The sequence below is a fragment of the Camelus ferus genome, chromosome 10 (assembly GCF_009834535.1).
Source record: "Camelus ferus isolate YT-003-E chromosome 10, BCGSAC_Cfer_1.0, whole genome shotgun sequence".
Lineage (NCBI taxonomy): Eukaryota > Metazoa > Chordata > Mammalia > Artiodactyla > Camelidae > Camelus > Camelus ferus.
Window position 1 is genome coordinate 29,150,996 of NC_045705.1, and position 19,500 is coordinate 29,170,495.

Genomic DNA, 19,500 nt, shown 5'->3' on the forward strand with positions numbered 1-19,500 from the left:
AAAAAAATAGAAGAGTATAATGAACTTCCATATACCTGTCGCCCAGCCTCAACAGTTACTAACTTCTAGGCATTACTAATCTATTTTTAAAATTAGAAATGCATGCATCTGGCATAAAATTCAGTGGGAAGTAAGTTTCTTTCCTCTCTTAGCCCTCAATCCCAGGAACAGCAGCTGTCATAGCCTAGAGCTGTTCTGTGCATACGTAAGCACATATAAATGTGTATGTCCTTTTAATTTTATTAAAACAGGGCACATTTATTTTATATAGCACACATTTATATATCTTACTTCATGCCAGACACCATTCTAGGTAAATAACAAGCATTAACTCATTTAATCCTTGTAACAGCCTTACAGTGTAGGTGCTATTAACATTCCTGGGCACAGAGGGGTTAAGGCACTCCCCGGACATTACACAGTGGTTGAGGCAGTTGGGATTTGAACCCAGGCAGCCCAGGGCCAGAATCCATGCTCTCAACCACCGTTCTCTGCTGCCTCTCAAATGATACATATGCTTCTTTACCTTGATTTTGGGTCATGTGCTTAACTTTGCACCAGGCACTGTTCTAGCGGCAGAGGATACAGCAATGAACTATATAGACACACATCTCTGCCTTCCTGGAGTTTACATTCTAGTCGGGGGCACAGCTAGCCACTAATATAAATAAGTACTACATATATTTGATAGTGATAGTGCTCCGGAGGAAAATAAAGCAAGGAAGGAGGGGTAGAAAGTGTCAGGGGGTTGCAATTTTATCTAGGTGGCCAGAGAATGTGATATTGAGCAAAGGGCTGATGGCCATGAGGGAGTGAGCCCTGTGGATCTCTGGGGGAAGAGCATTCCAGGCAGAGGGAACAGCCAGTGCAAAGTCTCAGGATGAAGCGTGCCTCGTAGCAGGCTGAGCAAGGCAGCCTTTGTGGCTGCGGTGGGAGTGAAGGGGGAGTGGTAGGAGATGAGGTCCAGAGGGAGTGGGGGCAGCCTGGGTCCAGCTGGAGTGCCACTGAAGATCTTTGCGGTTTGCTCTGCAGGAGTTGGGGCTCCATGGAGGTTTTTGAACTGCAGGCCATTTGATCTGACTTGGGTTATAAGGGTTTGCCCTGACTACTGTGTGGAGAATGGATGGGAGGGGCAGAGGAGAAGCAGGGGATGGAGTTTATTCCCTCTTTTGAAACAGCTGCCTGTTGTATGGATTTGCTATCATTTATTTAACCAACATCCAGATGGACACGTTGGTTGTTCCCAGTCTTTTGCTATTCCAGACAGGGCTGCAATGAATACTCTTACACATGTGTCTTGGAAAAATTCCTAGACATGGAATTGCAGGATCGAAGGTTATGTGCATTTTTGAAAGGTTCCCGGTGCCAAACTGCTCTCCCTAGAGGTACCAGTTTACACTCCCACCAGCACTGCCTGAGGGAGATGGCTTGGTTTATAGCTTCAGGTCAGATCTTGGACTTGGGGGAGTGGGGCGACTGGGGGTATAATGTTGCAGCCTCCATTTGCCCCTTTGTAGGCCAAGGCACCATGGAGGTGGATGCCTTACAGAGGCATAGCCAGAGTTCTGATCCCAGCCAGACTGGACCTGCGGGTAGGTGGGGCCTGCACCGTTGGTAGGGCAGGGTACCAGTGAGGATGGCATTGGCCACACGTAACAGAGACCCTGTCCTAGTCTGGCTGGAGTAAAAAGAAGTGAAATAGGGAGTGCAGGAGTAGGGCAGATTTTAGGACTAGTTGATTTAATGCCTTAACCATGTCTCAGAGATGTTTTCCAGTACCAAACCATGCTCTGATTCTCTGACACCAACTGAAACTAACTATCTGAAATTAGCACAGATCCCACAGGTTGAGGGCCCACTCCCTCAAGACTGTCCTCTCTTCAAATGCCACTCACAAGTCCTGGGCCACCCATACTTCTGACCAACATTAATCTGGGGTCTCCACGACCCCCTTCCCAGGTTCTATAATTCGCTAGAACAATTCACAGAACTCAGGACAGTGCTTTACTATTTTTGGTTATTATAAAGGGTACAACTCAAGAACAGTCAGATGGAAGCAGTGCCTAGAGCAAGGTTTGGGGAGAGGGACGTGGAGCTCCCATGGCCCCTCCAGGCATGTCACCCTCCCAGCATCTGGATGTGTTCACCAACCAGGAAGCTCTATGAATCTTGTATAAGAATTTTTATGGCGTTCAGTCTTCACCCCCGCCACACCTTACCTCCAGGTCAGTGGATGGGGCTGAAAGTTCTAACTCTAATCTCCTGGTCTTTCTGGCCCATCCTAAGTCTATCAAGAGGCCCCATCCTAAGTCACCTCATTAGCATAAACTCAGGTGTGACAGCAAGGGGCTCCTTAGGAATAGCAAAAGTTTCTCCTGTTGGGAGATTCCAAAGGTTTTAGGAGCTCTGTTCCAGGAACTGGGGACAAAGACCAAATACATTTATTACTACAGCAGACCTTTCCTCTGCTCTGCCCTGCCAGCCGCATCCCGAGGTGATTCCTGCTGGGTCTTCCGCAGGACCCGGCTGCCACGTGCCACCATGGCTGCGTGCTTTCTCCCGAGGGTAGGGCCGTCGGTCTGGAGAGGACAGTGTAGCACCTGAACAAAGTCCGCTTCCATCAGTGGGAGAAAAGGGGGAAAGGGATCCAGGTAAGCCACCAGCGGTATCTACTGTAAGAAACAAACTCATAAAAAAGGTGCTGTTTTTCTCCATCTTCTCTACTTAACTCGTAAGTGCTTCTTTCAACTCCTTATCAGAGTCTTACCACAGTGGAGTTGACATATTACCTCTAAAAGGTTCTGCAGGAGGAACCACCTTGAGAGACTGTTCCACAGGCCCTGGCCAGTACCCCGCTGATGCTCAGTGGAAACTGCTGTGCAGATAAAGGCCTGAAACCTAATCTGCTGTGACTGAGGCCGGAGCTTCCACTGGCTGGACCCCAGTTCCTCCAGCTGCAAAATCAGGGGCTGGATGGGGTTGGAGGTCCCCCCATGGGAGTTCCTTGCCCTTAGGGCCCCTGCAGATTTTTTCTTTGTTTTTATTGACATATAAATACATATAGAAAAATGCATAGCGTAGGTTCAATATATTTTCACAAACTTAACACACCCATGGGACCAGTACCCAGATCCAGAAATAGAACATAGCCAGCACCCTAAGACCCCCCTTCCTGCCCCTTCCTAGTTATTTGCAAGGATAGCCAGTAACCTCTAACTACCATAGTTCTGCTCATTTTTTTAAACTTCATATAAATTGAACCATACAGCATATACTCCTTGGGGTCTCATTTCTTTTCTCAGCCTCATGACTCATCCATACTAGAGTGTGCAGTTATGGTTCTGTCTCATTTCTGCATACTAGTCTATCCACCGAGCTATTTTTTGAACGTAAAGAAGTGTAATGAAAATCACCCAGCTCCCCGTAATCAGCAGGACAAGTGAATGAGCGAGCCAGATTTCTTTGCTTTTGCTTAGAATGATAGCAACTAACCAGGGTGTTCACCCTGGTTATCACATAACCTGTGTGTATTGGAAAGACTAGGAAAATGAATGAATTGTTACACAATTTGTACAGTATGTTTACTAGACAAAATGGGAGTCATAAATATTAAAACAGAGGTGCTTCATGGTAGAAATCCGGGGCCCTGATTTCTCAGTTGGTCGCCTGATTGATTCATTCATTCATCCCACTATGCGTCAGGTGGCACTTACATGCCTGGTATTCAGTCTTTAATTTTGATTCCTCCTTCCTCCCAAATAACTGGATAGATCGCAGTGTCTAATGAAAAGTGAGTAAAGATGGAGGAATCTTAGATATTATCTTCTAAGCAATTATTAGCAATTTCTCAACTAAATGAGTATGAAGAGGGTTTTTTTTTTTTTTACAATCTTTTAAGTGACTTTTTTTTCTCCTAAGCAAAACAGAAGAAAATGGAAACTCTCTTTAACATAAACCCCACAACTAACCACTAGTGATATCCCAAAATGTATGCTCCCAGACTTGTGTGTGCAAATCCATATAGCTAAATACATATTTTTATATGGAATTATTTTGTATCTGTCTTTTCACAACTTTCATTAAAAAAAAGACTTCATTTTTTAGAGAAGTTTTAGGTTCACAGGAAAGTAGAGAGTTCCCATACACCTCCTGCCCGGACACATGCACAACCTCCCCCGTGATGGACAGCTGGTACCAGTCTCAGGACTAGCCCAGACTCCAAGAGTTGGAGGTGTGCTCGGACACATCTGTCTTCAGCTATGTGGCCAGTCCATTGGCCACCCCAACAGGCACTCATTTGTTGATTACACGTTAACACTAGAGGCGTGTACACTTATTACAACAGCCGAACCTACACAGACATCATTATCCCCCAAAGTCCATAGTTTACAGTAAGATTCACTGGTGGTGTACATTCTATGGGTTTGGACAAATGTATAATGACATGTATCCACCATTAGAGCATCATATACAGTAGTTTCACTGCCCTTAAAATCCTCTGTACTCTGCCTCTTCACCCTGCCCACTTTCTAACCCTTGGCAGCCAAACATCTTTTTACTGTCCCCATAGTTTTGCCTTTTCCAGAATGTCATAGAGTTGGAATCATACAGGATGCATCCTTTTCAGATTGGCTTCTTTCCCTTCATAACTTTCATTTTTCTTTAGCAGTTTGTTGAGCATGTGTTTCCATGTCAATAAATATTCTTCTAAAGCATTGTTAATTGCTGTCTAATATTTCATTGTATGTTATGTATTAGCTTCTCTCCTGTTTTTGAGGTTTAAGTTATTTCCTGTTTCTCAGTGTTGCAGAGGACAGCCTTGTGGGTAGATCTTTGCATACAACTTAATTTCATCCTTAGGATGAATTCCTAGATTTAGGATTGCTCCTACAAAGGTTTTTCTCATTTCAAGGCTTTTGATATGCATTGCCAAATTGCCCTGCAGAAAGTTTACACCGATTTCTATTCCAGCCAGTAAGGTACGTAGGGTTATTTTCCCTACACTCTTGCCAACTCTGACTAGTATCTTGATTTTTAATCTTTGCCAATTTAATAGAGGAGAAGTGATATTTATTTGTTTTAATTAATGTTTATTTGAGTATTAAAGTTTTGTGGTTTTCCATAAAGCATATTGGCCGTTTGTCTTTTTTCTTTTGCAAATTGCTTTTTCATTTTCTTTTCCGTTTTTTCTACTGGGACGAACATCTATATTATAGTATAGATTTATTAAAAGTGTTTCTCTATTAAGGGTATTAACTGCTTGTGAAGGCCCTCATTTAATGTCAAAAAATTTTCACCAATATGCCCACCTGATATGTGCTACACCTTTAAAATAATAAATAAAACAGATGATAAAAAGAACTAATATTTATAGAGAACTAATATTTATCATATGCCAGGTGCTATGCTATGTAAAACAGCCCTAGATACCAGTCCTGATATCAGTACCATTGGACAGCTGGGGAAACCAAGGTAGGAGCGGTGAATGAATTTTCCTAAGGTCACATAGCTTGTGAGTGGCTGTGCTGGTATGAGTTGATTAATAAAACATATGGTGACATAGGATTCTGTGAATCAGTAATGTTTTTTTAATTGATATACCTTTTGTTCATCACAGAAGTATCTACATATATTTGCAAGTGTGTCTTACTTATAAGTTCAAGGCATATAATTTATTCTTTCTATAGGCAGTGTTTTCTGGATATATAAATTCAACAATTCCCTGTAATAATCCTATGCTTTCCCACCATTACCCCCATGGTTTACTGTTAAGAACCATGTTAGACCTTTTATTTTTAAGGAAAGGGAAACTGAGGCTCAGGGCAAGGCAGGAACTTGCTCAGGGTCACCTAAAAAGTTTACAGCATAGCCAGGACTGAGACCCAGGGCTTGGGGTCCCCAGCCCAGGTCAGTGTGTGACTTGGGCCAGCCCCCTAACTGCTTGTCTCTTTGTCATCCGAGGGGGCAATAGAGGATGCTGTGGGGGATATAACAGCAGACCTGCCAGATTTTCATGATGTCAGCCTCTAGGATCCCCCAAGTGGGTACAGACTCCCAGTCCTCTGGCCACACTGGCTGCTGGGCATTCCAGGACCCTGGCACCCTGCCAAGGGTGAAAACAGAGCCGCAGGCTCCTGAGCTTCATTCTGTCCCCTCCTCTTTGGTCTGCATCTCACTGCCGGGTTTGCAACATGCCTAATCTCTGCGCGTGCAGACTCAGAGGAGCCAGCTGAGAGGGAGCATTGCCAGCAGCTTGGAGTCCTCCAGGAGGCCTGCCGACCACCCCTCCCCCAAGCCCCTCTCTGGGCAAGCAGGGCCAGTGCTGCCTGCAGAAACAGTTCCTGGAGCTTCACCTGGCTCAGGCCTGACAGTGCCTGTTGAGATGGACCCAGTGAAGGTCACAAGCCTCTGTTTTCTCTGTCTTCCTAAATGGAAGTTCATTCTGCCACATCCTATCTTCTCCCTCCCTGTCCCCATGGCCTTGATCGCAGACACAGAAGGGAGTCATAATGCACATCAGTCATGCTCGATTCTGGTTCTCCAGGCAGCTGGACCCCTCCAAGAATGGCAAGAACTTAACTGTGCAGTCAATAAACAGGTGTCAAATAATGAATACCTTGTAACCCATCGTGTTTCCCTTTTTGCTTTAGCTGCCAGGAGGCTCAGAACTGAATGGAATGCTAGATTACTATCTTGCAACAGAATCTGGATTTAATTGGCATCATTCTTTCTTCCTGAAGTCTCTGATTGCTCAAATGTCCTGTTGAGTATGGGTTTATGTTATAAATTATCACAATTTTTTTTTACATAACAAAGATGGGATGTAAAGGAAAAATAAGACATGAAAGGAAGTAGCCAATAGACATCTCTATTTTGAGATTCAAATGAATCCTTTTCTCATAAGGAGATGGTTTTTGCAGGACCATTTAAGACTTAGAAAAATGTCTGAGTGCCTTCTCCCTCATCTCTCTCTCTGTCTCTCAGTCTCCTTGTCCCTTCCCACCTTCTTTTTTTCTCTCTGATTTCCTCTCCTCACTCTCTTCCCCTTCAGCCTTTATTCTCTTACTATTGCCCACTGCTCCCTCCTTTCTTTCCCCCCTCTTTGGTCTCTCTTCCCTCCAACCCCTCTCTCATCTCTCTTCCTGCTCACCCCCTTGCCTCTGGCAGCCAGTTTACTATTAATATCCCTTACAAACTGTAGCACTTGGCTCTTTTCAAGGCCTTGACCCAGCCTTTGTCTCATTGATTTCTCTGGAGCGATTTTGATTCTTTCCTTTTTACCAAAGAAGACACTAAGGCCTAGAGAGTTGAAGTCATGTGCCCGTGGTCACACAGTTTAGACTTTACGCTTATTATCAAATTCAGGCTCCAGGCCTCAGGAGTCTAATTCCATCACCCTCTCACTGCTTCTCAATGCCAACCTCACCTACCCTGCCTGGCAGAGGTCATGAGAGAGCGCCCCAAGAAAAGAATTCTGAACAATAACCCTCCCACCCTGTCTCCCCCTCTGAGTTCTCTTTTCGAGTTGAGATTCTCAATGAGGCCAGAAGGACATATTAGCGGGGGGGGGGGGGGGCAGTGAGTTACAACATGGGTCATTTGTTCATTAATTTACTTGGCAAATATCTATTGAGAATATGCCATGTGCTAGGCAAGGATGAGCCCAGGGTAAGGCAAGCGAGTCACCTGGAGTGCAAAATTTAAGGAGGCCTTCAGTCTCAGGTGCCAGTCCTGCAAGGGCATGACCTGGAGAGCGGGTACCAACTTCAAAGTTTATGCCTGGTACCTGGCTAGTCTTTTACTAGTTCTGCCCTGATGCCAGGAACTGTTGCAAGGGCTGGCCAGTCCATGGTGAACAGAAACGCCTGCACTCTGTCCTTGGGGAGCTCATGATCTCTTATGGGAAACAGACATTAATCAAGTAATCATGCTAACAAAAGACTGTTCTAAGGGTGACATGAGGAGAGGGACATGGGGCTAAAGAGGGTATGGAGGGGCAGTGAGGGCTGAAGGATGGGTAGGAGTTTTCCAGGTGTGCTGTAGGTGGAGTACACAGCAAATTCACAGGCCCCTGGTGGGATGGAGCATGGCATACAGGTGGAGCCAGGGGAAGGCAGAGGGGCCAGAGCACGAGAGCTCCATGTGAAATGGTCCCAAGCAGTCAGTTCCTAATATAGTCCCAGAGTTTGCAAATGACTGACTTAAATCAAATCCAATGGTGAGAATTCAAAACCACTCCTTAATGATGTCACTCATCCCCACCTTCCTGATGAGCTTTCTTCAGTGGATACAAGGACTGTGCCGAGTTCTCTCCAAACTCATCTCTGTCCGTTTAATACAACAATGTCTGTGATAGAATCTAATATTTGCCACCATTTCCCTGATGAAGAAACAGAAGAAGTTAGAAAACTGCTGTCTTAGTCAGCTCAGGCTGTCATAACAAAATGCCATAGACTGGGTGGCTTAAACAATAGACATTATTTCTCACAGTTTAGGAGACTGGGAAGTCCAAGAGCAAGGTGCTGGCTAATTTGGTTTCCAGTGAAGGCTCTCTTCCAGGCTTGCAGATTGTTGCCTTCCTACTGTCCTCACCTGACAGAGCGCCCTGGTGTCTCTTCCCCTTCTTAAAGGGCACCAGACCTATTGGATTAGGGCCCTACTCTTATGACCTCATTTAACCTTTATCACCTCCTCACAGGCCCGGTCTCCAAATACAGAAACATTGAGGGTTAGGGCTTAACATAGGAATTTATTTATTTATTTATTTATTTATTTATTTATTTATTTATTAATTTATTTTGATGGGGCATACACAAACTTTCAGTCCTTAACACCTGCCCAGGGTCGCATAGTCAATCAGTGGGGCTTGAACACAGGCAGTGGGATCTGGGTGCCCAGGCTGCTAACCTCTAGACTAACTGCCTCAGGATGTGTTGTGTGTGAATGTTGTCCATCCAGGTGAGAAGTGCTACTCAGGGCAGGGGTGTTCAGTGAGCCTTTACAAATCCATTCGGTCTTGCCCCCATCTGGACCTGTGGGCTGAGGCCTGAACCCACCTAAGGACCCAAGGGTGAGTCCAGCCATCCTTATGGAAGAAGACGGCTAAGGGTGTGGCAGGGAGGTGAACCAGCCCTGAATCAAAAACGCTTGCAACAGGGGTTCTCCTGTTTCCAATTTACTCAGAAGGCCCCAGGCTCCAGTCCAGACTTCACCAAGAATGGACTGTGTGACCTTGAGCGAGTCACTTGACATCTTCCAGCACTAGGTTCCTGGCTCGGTGACCTCCCAACCCCTGCCCCCTCATGGGTGGCTGGGGACCTTTCTGTGGGCTGTGAGGTCAGCTAAGCATCAAGCGTGCGGCCCCTGGCAGATGCGGCTCCTCACCCTAGGCCGCACAGGTGGGGAAAGGGGCGTGCGTGCGGTGGGTGGCCGGAGACTTGGGTGGCCGGCGTCCCTCTGGCCACGCCGCCACGGAGCCCAGTGGGCTGCCGAGGCTGGGAGGGCGCTCGGTGGGCCGCGGGGCCCAGCCTCCCCCGCGCTATCTTCCTCACCAGACGCCCGCCTGGCGCCCCCCGGCCCGCGTGGGGGCTGAGCCCCGCGGGAGGGGCTGGAATTCCTCCCAGGCGGGGGGCCCCTCCCGGGCGCCCGCTTCCTCCCGCTCCCCGCGCGCCCCCCTCCCGGCCGCCAGCCAACTGCGTGCCCCCGGGGCCGGCAAGAAGCCACATGCCCCCGCAAGGAATGCCGGGCCTGGCGGGCGGGGGGCGGGCGCTGGGCAGGGCCGGGCCGGGCCGGGCCGGGCCGGGCAGGGCAGGGAGCGCCCCGCCGGGAAGGTTGGTGAGAGGGAGAGAGCGAGCCCGCGCCCTCCCCGGCCCCCCGCGCTGCCCCTGCGCCAGACCCGTGCGCCGCCCCGGCCCGCTCGCGGGATCTCACACTTTCCCCGCCGGACACGAGGCCGCGACGACCCCCGGGCCCCCGGGGCTAGGGCGGCCCGGGGGAGGGCTGTGGCGGGGGCGGCTTGGCCCGGCCCGGGCCGCCCCCGCCCCCCTCCGCGCGCCCCCAGTCCCCGCCGGCTCGGAGGAGGGGGCAGGCCGTCACGTTTCCCCACACCCCTCCCCGCTGCCGGCGGCTTTGGGGCCCCGGTGGGGAGCAGGGGGCTGATTAGCCGAGGAGCAGGGGTGTGGCCAGCGGGGCCCCGGGTAGTGAGTCACACACGCTGCTCGCCCAGTCCAGGGGCCGATCGCGCTCCAGCCCGAGCTGAGCGCTGTCCTGGCCTGAAGAGTGTCCCGGGGCTTGGCATGAGGACCCTGGGGTGCCAAGGGAGGGGCTGAAGCCCGGCGCGGTGGTGGAGGAGGGCGGTAAGCTGCGGACTAGGGAGACTCCCCTAGAGAGAGCTGGGTGGGGCTTGGAGTCAGGGCCGGCCCACACGAGGACCCCCAGGCCCCGCCTGTACCTGCTCTGAGCTGGCAAAGCGAGCCTGGCAGCATTCCCTGGCCGCCCCTGGGTGAGGGGCTGAGCTGCCAGGAGCGCCGGGCTCATTTCATCTGCCTGCACCCCTTGGCCCCAGCGGGACCTTTGTGGATCCCTCCCCTGCTCCCCATTGCAGTTTTGTGCCTAGGCTCCTGTGGGTCCCTCCTACATTTTGCCCTTTGGTCTTGGGATCCAGGCTGTGCTTCCCAGCTCTGCCTCCTGGCCTGAGCTCCTCCCGGCCCCTGACCCCATGGGGCTGGTGGCTCCAGTCGTCCCCAGGACCAGCCTGGGATAGAAATGGCATTTCCTCTTGGCCGGGCTACAGCTGTTTTTGTTGTCTGTGTTCTCAAGCGCTTCCTCTGGGGATGGCAGGGAGGGTAACCAGACTCCACGGGACCCCCGCTTGCCCTCTCCGCCACTCACCCCTCTTCCCCTGTCTCTTTGATCCTCTTCCTGTGCTGGTCCCGCCTTCGCGTCCCCAGGACAGAATGACTGAGAACATGAAGGAGTGCTTGGCGCAGACCAAGGCGGCCGTGGGGGAGATGGTGACGGTGGTGAAGACAGAGGTCTGCTCACCACTTCGCGACCAGGAGTATGGCCAACCCTGGTGAGGCCCCTATTGGGGGACAGGAGAGGGAGAAGGGGGGCATCACTGGGCTGGGTTGATTGGAGACCCTGAGGCGAGACCTTCCTCTTTGCTCATCTTCTTCCCCTGCTTTGGGCAGCTCCTGGGACCAGAGGTGAGCGCAGGCTCTAGAAAAACCCAAGCAGTGGCCCAAGAAGGCCTGAGCCTCTGGACTCCTGCCTTTCCACTACCTCCTGCACCAAATGAACGAGCAGCCTGGCTGGGCTTCCTCCACCTGCCCCGAAGCCCCAGAGCCTCCTGGCCAAGTCCTTGGCTTCTCCGCCCACCAGCCTCTCACTCTGATGGCTTCTTTGCTTTCTTTACTGGCCCCTGTCCTGGCCAGCTCTAGGAGATCAGACCCATCGGCCATGGAAGTGGAGCCCAAGAAACTGAAGGGGAAGCGTGACCTCATCATGCCCAAAAGCTTCCAGCAAGTGGACTTCTGGTGTAAGTGGAGCTTGGGGCTATTCTTGGCTACTCTGCCCTTCACCCCCACCCCCCACCCCACCCCTGGTTAGGGAATCAGCAGTGATAATAGTCATGACATGCCTTCACCTATGATGTACCAGACACAGGTCCAGACCTCAGTTCATCCTCACAATCAGCCACCGAGGTGTCTATTATTTGGTCCCATTTTCCAGGGGAGGACACTGAGGCTCGGTGAGGGTTAAATTCCCCTACAGATGCCAGACCCATCTGACTCCAGTCATGGTCTTTCTTCTGTTTTTTCAAATTTGAAACAAAGGGAGCTACTGGCTTCCTTAGCGTTGGCAGACATGTCCTTTGAGCCCTCACGGAAGATAGTGGGTTATTGGCTACTGAAGAAGACTCAGGGGCCTGTGGCTGGCTGGGATGGAGCCAGGGCTGGGACTCCTGAGTCCCCTGCTGTGTGCTTTCTACTGCCCGATGCTGTCCTCAGGGTAGGCGTCCCATCAGCCCCTCAGCCACCTCCGTGGGGGTCTTTCCTCTCTGCAGCAACTGAGGCTCTCTTTCCTCTTTCCATCCCTCCAGTCTGCGAGTCCTGCCAGGAGTACTTTGTGGATGAGTGCCCGAACCACGGTCCCCCGGTGTTTGTGTCTGACACGCCGGTGCCTGTGGGCATCCCAGACCGGGCCGCCCTCACCATCCCCCAGGGCATGGAGGTGGTCAAGGAAGCCAGTGGGGAGAATGACGTGCGATGCATAAATGAGGTCATCCCCAAGGGCCACATCTTCGGTCCCTATGAGGGGCAGATCTCCACCCAGGACAAATCAGCTGGCTTCTTCTCGTGGCTGGTGAGTGTCTCCTGGGCTGTGCCTGGGAAGAGGGCGCCACGAACGTGGAAGGAAACCAGCAGGGGGAGCCCTACGCTGGTCCAGCCTGGCCCCAGAGCTTTTCTGCCATCACTCCCAGACTCGTGGATGATGGATCTTGCTGTCCCCTTGCCAAGGCTGAGTGGCTGTGACCCTTGGTGGTCAAGGGGCATGTGGAGGAGCCCCATCTGGCAGTAGTCAGCAGAACCAGTGGTGGGGCAATTTCCCCATGAATCCTCACGTGTGTGTGTCTGGTACGCCATTGTATGACATTTATGAAGGGTTTACCGGAGCCCTCCTCTGGAGTGGGTGACCTGGAGCTGGGCACTGTGGCGTTTTAGAGTGTGACATTCAGCTGAAAAAGCAGTAATGCCTGGTGCTAGAGGTAAAGCCTCCAGTTAGACAGACATGGTTCCTGCCCTCAGGGAGTGGGCAGTCTGGTGGGGAGAACAGGCCATGAACAAGGACGCGCACATGTGACAGTAGCTACTGAAGGGGGAATACAGGACGCTCTGGGAGTAGAGGGAGATGGCAGCGTTCACAGTGCTCGGGAATTTGGGGGCTGTAGCCCAAGTTCATTACATCAGCCAGGTTTGCTAGTTACTATCTAATGCGACCTTGGACAAGTCATTCAACTTCTTTGTGCCGGCATAATCATAGCTGATGGTGAAGATGAGCTGAGTCGTCACTGCAGAGTTCTGAGTCCTGCTTGCCCTTAGCGAGCACACGGTGAATATCAGCTATTATTATTGTTGTTGTTCTTGGTCTTCTTGAGGGGTTTGGGCAAGATTTCCTCTAGTCTGAGACTTGAAGAATGAGTAGCATTTAATGGAAGGGGAATGGAAAAATGATCCAAGCAGACAGAACAGCTGAGAGACAGGACCCCTGAGAAGTCCAGTGGGGTGACAGCAGTAAGCCGGAGACAAAGTGGCAAGAATTGGCAGGAGAAGGAGGCAGGGGCCAGATCCTGCTGTGTTTCACATGCCGTGACGAGAGCATCCTTCATCCTGCGGGCCAGGGGAAGCCATCAGAGCATTTCAGGCAGAGGTATGAGTTGGTGGGTTGCAGGATGGAGGATTGGGATTCTAGGTAAGAGGCTGGGGTGGGGGTTTACATAAGGAAAGATGGTGGCTTAAACTCAGGTACTAGAGATGGTCACATCTGGGAGAGATTTAGTGGGGAGAATCCTCAAGATTTGTTGGTAGACAAGATGTGAGGGTGAGGAAGAAGGACGTTTAAAGATCCAAAAAGAAAGGATTATCAAAGATGACTTTCAGGCATCAAACTTGAACATAAATGAGAGCGCAATAGAGAAAGGCAGGCTAGGGGGGAGAAAGGTCATTCATTAATTACTAAGTAAACACAAAGGGTTTCCTTTGTGCCCAGCACTGGGTTGGCTCTGGGGACACAGTGGTGGGCCAGATCAGACATTAGTCCTGCACTCCTAGAGTTTATTGTGGGGAGGATGGAATGAATTAAAGAGTAAGATAAGTGCATGTAAAATGATGACTCTGAAAGCTGATGGAGACAGTGAGGCTAGGAGACAAGTGAACAAACAAGGGATTTGATGTGGCCAGAAGTCAGGGAAGGCTTCCTTATAGGCTGTGATTGAAAGAAGAGAATGCCCGCCAGGTGATAATTGGTGAAGGGCATGGAGATGGACGGAACAGCATGGGCAAAGGTCTTGTGGCAGGAGAGAGCATGGTGTGTTTGAGCAACTGGAAGGTCAGTGTGCCTGGAGTGCTGCAAACACAGGGCCTGGAGGAGACGGATTCTTGGTCATATAGAGCCCAGTGGGCTGAACTGTGACTTTCGTTCTCTATTTTAAGAGCAATGAAAAGCTTTCATTTATGTTTTGAAAGGATGACTTTGGCTGCAGGCTGGCAAACTAATGGGGTGGAGGTTTTGGTCATCAGAGGGCTGTGGTCATTGTCTAAGGCGGCGATGGTGGAGGCTTGGGCTAGGGTGGAGCAGAGACATGGAGACAGGTGAACTGGTTTGTAAACTGTTTCAGAGATGAAAGAGATTTGACTTGGAAAGAGACCAGTTGGCTTAAGTAAGGGAGAGGGAAGTGTCAGGAACCCCTCCTGCGGTGTTCCTCTCCCTACAAGTCAGGAATGGTGCCTTTTTCTGAGAATGGGGAATGCCGGAAGGGAACTAGGTTGGGGGAAAGATCCTGATTTGGGTTTTGGACTTCCGTTTAGAGTGATGTCAAGATATCCAAGTGGTGATGTCGACTAGGCGGTTAGATACATGGGTTCAGAGCATGGAAAGGAGGTCTGGAGATGTCACTTGGTGAGTCATCTGTGCAGAGGTGGTCAGCGGGGCCAGAGGAGTGGAGGGCAGGCCCCAGGGAGAACGGGCTAAGCGAGAGATGGAGAGGGCCTAGGACTAAGCTTTGAGGAACTTCAACAGCTGTGCAGAAGGGGAGCTTGATCCTGCACGGGAGGCAGAGCAAGAGGAGCCCGAGAGGTGGGAAAGCCAGAATGTCCAACAGTGTCAAATTCTGCTGAGAAGCCAGGCAAGAGGAGGGCTCAAAAGTGTCCACTGGATTTAGTGCCAGGGACATCATTGGCGACTTCAGCAAGATCTGTCACTATAAGACTGTGGTTGTCAACTGGCAATGTGTACCCCCTGTCCCCCTTCTGAGAAACTTGGAAATGTTTGGAGGTATTTTGGGCCATCACACCTTGGGATGGGGCTATGCTCCTGGCATCTAGAAGGTAAAAGCCAGGGATGCAGCTCAACCTTTCCTAATGCACAGGACAGCCTCCTACAACGAAGAGTGGTCTGGCCTCACTTGTCAATATCACCAGGGTTGAGAAATCCTGCAGAAGGGTAATGAGATGGGAACCTTATTAGAGTGGAGGTGACCCATATAGGTACTTCTAAGAGGTTTGATTAGAGATACGAAGCAGAGGAGAAAGACAGGAAGGGTGATGGTTGAAGGAAGACTAGGAGCTAGGGAGTTTGTTCATGAGATGTTAACTTCCTTAAAAAAAAAACCCCAGTGGAGGGAGTCCTGCTGAGGAAATGGTTAGATATAGAGTGGAGAAAAGGCATGATGGGTAAGCTTTTGTATTACGAGAGAAGGGTCACATGGAGACCTTGGATGTGGAAAGGAGGTGGGTCAACCTTTCTTCTGTCCCTGGAGGATTTCCTAGAGATTTGGAGCAGATGAAGGAAGGTAAGCATGCTGGGCTCTCCAAATAATGGCTCTCCACAGATGGCTGTGTCCCGATCCCTGGAACCTGTGAAAGTGTTGTTATCTTGTTTGGTAAAAGGGACTTTGCATGTGTGACTAAATTAAGGATCTTGAGATGGAGAAACTATCTTGGATTATCAGGGTGGACCCAATGTAATTATAAGCATCTTTATAGGAGAAAGGCAGGAGAGGAAGAAAAGATTGGAAGATGCTCTGCTGCTGAAAGATAGAGAAGGAGGCAGGAGCTGAGACATGCAGGCAGCTAGAAAAGGCCGGGAAACAGACTCTTCCCTCAAGCCTTCTGAAAAAACTCAGCCCTGCCGACACCTTGATTTTAGGATTTCTTACTTTCAGAAAAGTGAGACAATAAATTTGTGTTGTCTTAAGTCACTTTATTTGTGGCCATTTGGTGTAGCAGTAAGAGGACACTAATCCAGTGGGCTTGTGTGTTTGTGGGGACATCTGCTAAAATGTGCAGAGAGGTGACCTGAGATTAGGGAGAATGGAGGTTGGGGTGCGTAGAGCTGGAGGTGCCAATGAGATGCTAGGTGGAGCTGTCCCAGGGCGCGTCAGTATGTGTGGGTCTGCAGCTGCAGGGAGATGCCTGGATACGAAGGGGACGGAGACCAAGCATATAAATTTATGCAACTGAAGTCCAGGGAAGGGCTGGGTGGTAGGGTCAGGGCTGCAGTGGGTGAAAAGCTTGAGGATCGAGAGCCTAATAGCTCAGGTGACACACTCAGGTCTTGGTGTCCTTGGCAGGGGCGGTTTCAAGGGTGAATGCCACATTGCTGTGGATTGAAGTAAGAGCAGGAGGTGAAAAGAGGGAGCCAGCAAGGGTGACCGACTTATTTTAAAAGTCTGACTGCTCCTTGAGCAATTATTATACATTAAGTGTATACAACATTCTCCCTCAAAACAGTCCCTTGGGTGAAGGTGGCTGCCCCTCTCCTTCAGATGAGCGAACCCAGAACTGAAGAGGTTAAGTAAGAGGCTCCAACGTCCATCGCTGGTACCTGGCAGACCTGGGGTTCCTTCAAAGACAGCACGTCTGTGTGATGCTGGAGGCTCTAAGGAGTTCCTTCTTGGGGAGACACGCCTGAGGAGGGGGAGCAGTGAATGTGGTTATATTCAACGAATATATATATTCATTCACTGAATGTGGTCCAGATTCAATCCAGCCTCAGACACAGAACAATTCCCAGGTACTAGGCCCTGAGCAGAAGGTTCCGGTTTTGGCTACGCAGATTGGGGATGGGTCTTGAAGGATGGGTAGAAGAGGAGGTTGATGGCTTCTCAGCCTGTGAGAAGGTCTCAGGGGAGGAAATCTAGTGTCATGCCCAAAGGGCTAACAGGACCCCCTCCTCCCCTCACCAGACTTTGCCCCTTGGGACAGCCTAGCAAGGCAAGCTGGGGGTCTCTAAAGGCAGCTTCCCCAAGTTTGTGGCCTGGCATAGGTCTGGGATCCGGAAAAAAGGGAGAACAGGAAGCCCTGGAGTTTGCAGCCTGGTCACAGACCAGTTCCACCCGTCAAGAGTGGGCGTGGCCCGTGGTTCATGGGTGGGATCAGAGGCGGCAGTGTTGCTCCCTTGGAGGTTCCTTCCAAGGGCCTCTGAGCTGCAACATATGGATGGGTGCGGGGAGGGTGTGGCTGGAGGTCGCAGGACCATATGGAGGCTTTGACTTTTGTGATCCAAAGAAGTGAGAGGCGTTGAAGATCTAGAGAGAACAGATGTGCAAAATGGCTTGAACAGTGCCCGTGTGTGTGTGTGTGTGTGTGTGTACGCGCGCGTGCATGTCCATCCTCAGTTGAGGCCTCCGTTGGGGCAAAGTAGGAATGAGGAAGAGCTCTGCCTGCTCAGATGATGGGCTGGCTGAATGGTGAGAGAGGGGGGAGAGGTGGCTCCCCCAGTGGGAGGGGTGGTGATACCGTAAGGGTGAGCATAGCCATTTACGTGTACTGAGCACTTACTGTGTGGCGGGGTCTATATTCAGCACATCACAGCATGATCTCATTTGATCCCAGCGATGCCCCTGTGAAGGAGGTCTTATTCTATCCATTGCACAGCTGAAAAAACTGAGGCCTGGAGAGGGTGAGTCCTGCACAAAGCTAAACTGCTAGTGAGTAGCTGAGCTGGGATTCACACCTGGGCAGTCTGACTCTAGAACCCACCCTCTCATTTGGCCTCCTGGTCCTCTCCATCTCCCTTACTTGTCTTGCCTATTCCTACCTCCCGGCCTTGGTTGACTCTGTTCCATTCATCCTTCTTGCCCAGTACAAGTTCCCTCTTGATCTCTCTCAACCCGGAAGAAAACTGATCCCGCTGTGTACAGTGCAGTGCAGGGACAGGGCCTGGGTTTAGATGAACCAAATGACCATTTCCACTTTGCATCCCTCCTTCATGTCCTTCTTGGAAGGAGCTTTGCACTCAGTTCTGGCTGTTTAGAAAAGAAGTGCTCCTTCCTCTACTTACTCGTCCCTGTAAGTCATTGCCAAGGCTGCCAGGCTGCCCTCAGACACTGCAGGCCAGGGACGATGCTGCAGGCATGAGGTGCTCGGGGAGAGAGTGCCAGGCAGCCATATGGTTTGGTAAAGAGGCAGAAGAAAGAGGAGGCCAGCACAGGGTTTCTATTTCAGTTTTTCACTTAGACCCAGTCTGGTTCCAGAAGGGATTTAGGGCAGCCTAGCAGGATATATAAAATATAACATGATAGCATATTAAAACTGGGAGAGAGAGAAGAAAGAAAAACAAGGGTGGAGACCCTAAATGGAGCCAGGAATGAGGCTAAAAATGCATACCATAATGACCCGTCTGTGTACTTTTAGCTATAGAGGGTCCAAATCCGGCAGCCACTGGGAAAAGGCGAGCCTGCTTAGCTACCAGTGCTCTCCAGCCATAACATGAGAAGCCCCAGGTAGCTCCCGAGGATGTCTGCTCTGCTGGGTAAATGCTGGGTGGGAGATTTCCCAGGGCTCCTTACAAAGAGGACACAATGTGGTGGGATTGTTCACCTGCTGTCAGCCAGCCTCTCCGCCTGCCAGACTCCTACTGTTCTGCGGAGAAGCAGACGTGAAATGGTGTTTCAGTGTGTTCCATTTCAGCGTCCATCATAAAATGGAGATTTGTTTTAAAACTGGAAATTGCACGTGCAAAAGCTTGTGGCACACCCTCCAGAACAGAGTCCGAAAACCCCCGAGTAGCTGGAATAGATGAAGTGTAAGCAGACACTTGCAGTGTTTTGTGACGTCAGCGGCAGCAGGCAGGTCTGACCAAGCTTGGGGGGCGTTCAGCAAAGGGAAGCATAATGGGCTGTTCTAGGAAGGAAGGGAAAGAAGGGATATTTGAGACAGGTTGGACTTTTGTGTATGTGAGAGTATGAGCACGTGCTATTCATGTTTGTTTGTTAATTTCTATTAACCCTATATTCTGAAAATTTCAAACTCTATACAAAAGTTACAAGAACAGTACAATTAACAGCTACACACCCTGTGTCTAGATTCACCCATTGCTAACCTTCTATAACAATTGCTTAAATTTCTCTCTATGTATCTACCCCCAGGCCCGTGTAGGTGCACACACGCACACACAGTCTTTTCATTTGTATTTTCTGAACTGTTTGAGACATAGTTACAGACATCAGGCTTCGTGGGCCGTGCGGCCATTGTCACCGCTGGCCAGCTCTGCCATCGTACAGTGAAGACAACTATAGGTGGCACATAAATGAATAAGCATGGCTGGGTTCCAATAAAACTTCATTTATAAACACTGAAATAGGAATTTCATATCATTTCAAATGAAATTGAAATTTCGTATACATTTTGAAAATCGAACAAGTGAAATGATACCCCCTAAATTTTTTTTTTCAATCATTAAAAAAGCAAGCAAAACCATGCTTAGCTCCCAGGCTGT

At 50.0% G+C, this 19,500-nt stretch overlaps 1 protein-coding gene across 3 annotated transcripts in view; it reads left to right on the top strand.

Moving 5' to 3' along the window:
• PRDM11 (PR/SET domain 11) overlaps positions 1–19,500 on the top strand; it is an 80,086-nt gene that overhangs the window by 21,629 nt on the left and 38,957 nt on the right. Inside the window, exons 1-4 of one of the 3 annotated variants that reach the window (XM_032488520.1) lie at positions 9,803–9,830; positions 10,950–11,074; positions 11,436–11,539; positions 12,104–12,366. In XM_032488520.1, coding sequence (XP_032344411.1) covers positions 10,956–11,074; positions 11,436–11,539; positions 12,104–12,366 — 486 coding nt within the window. In that variant the 5' untranslated portion in view covers positions 9,803–9,830; positions 10,950–10,955. The other 2 variants (XM_014558847.2, XM_032488519.1) reach the window with 2 other exon arrangements.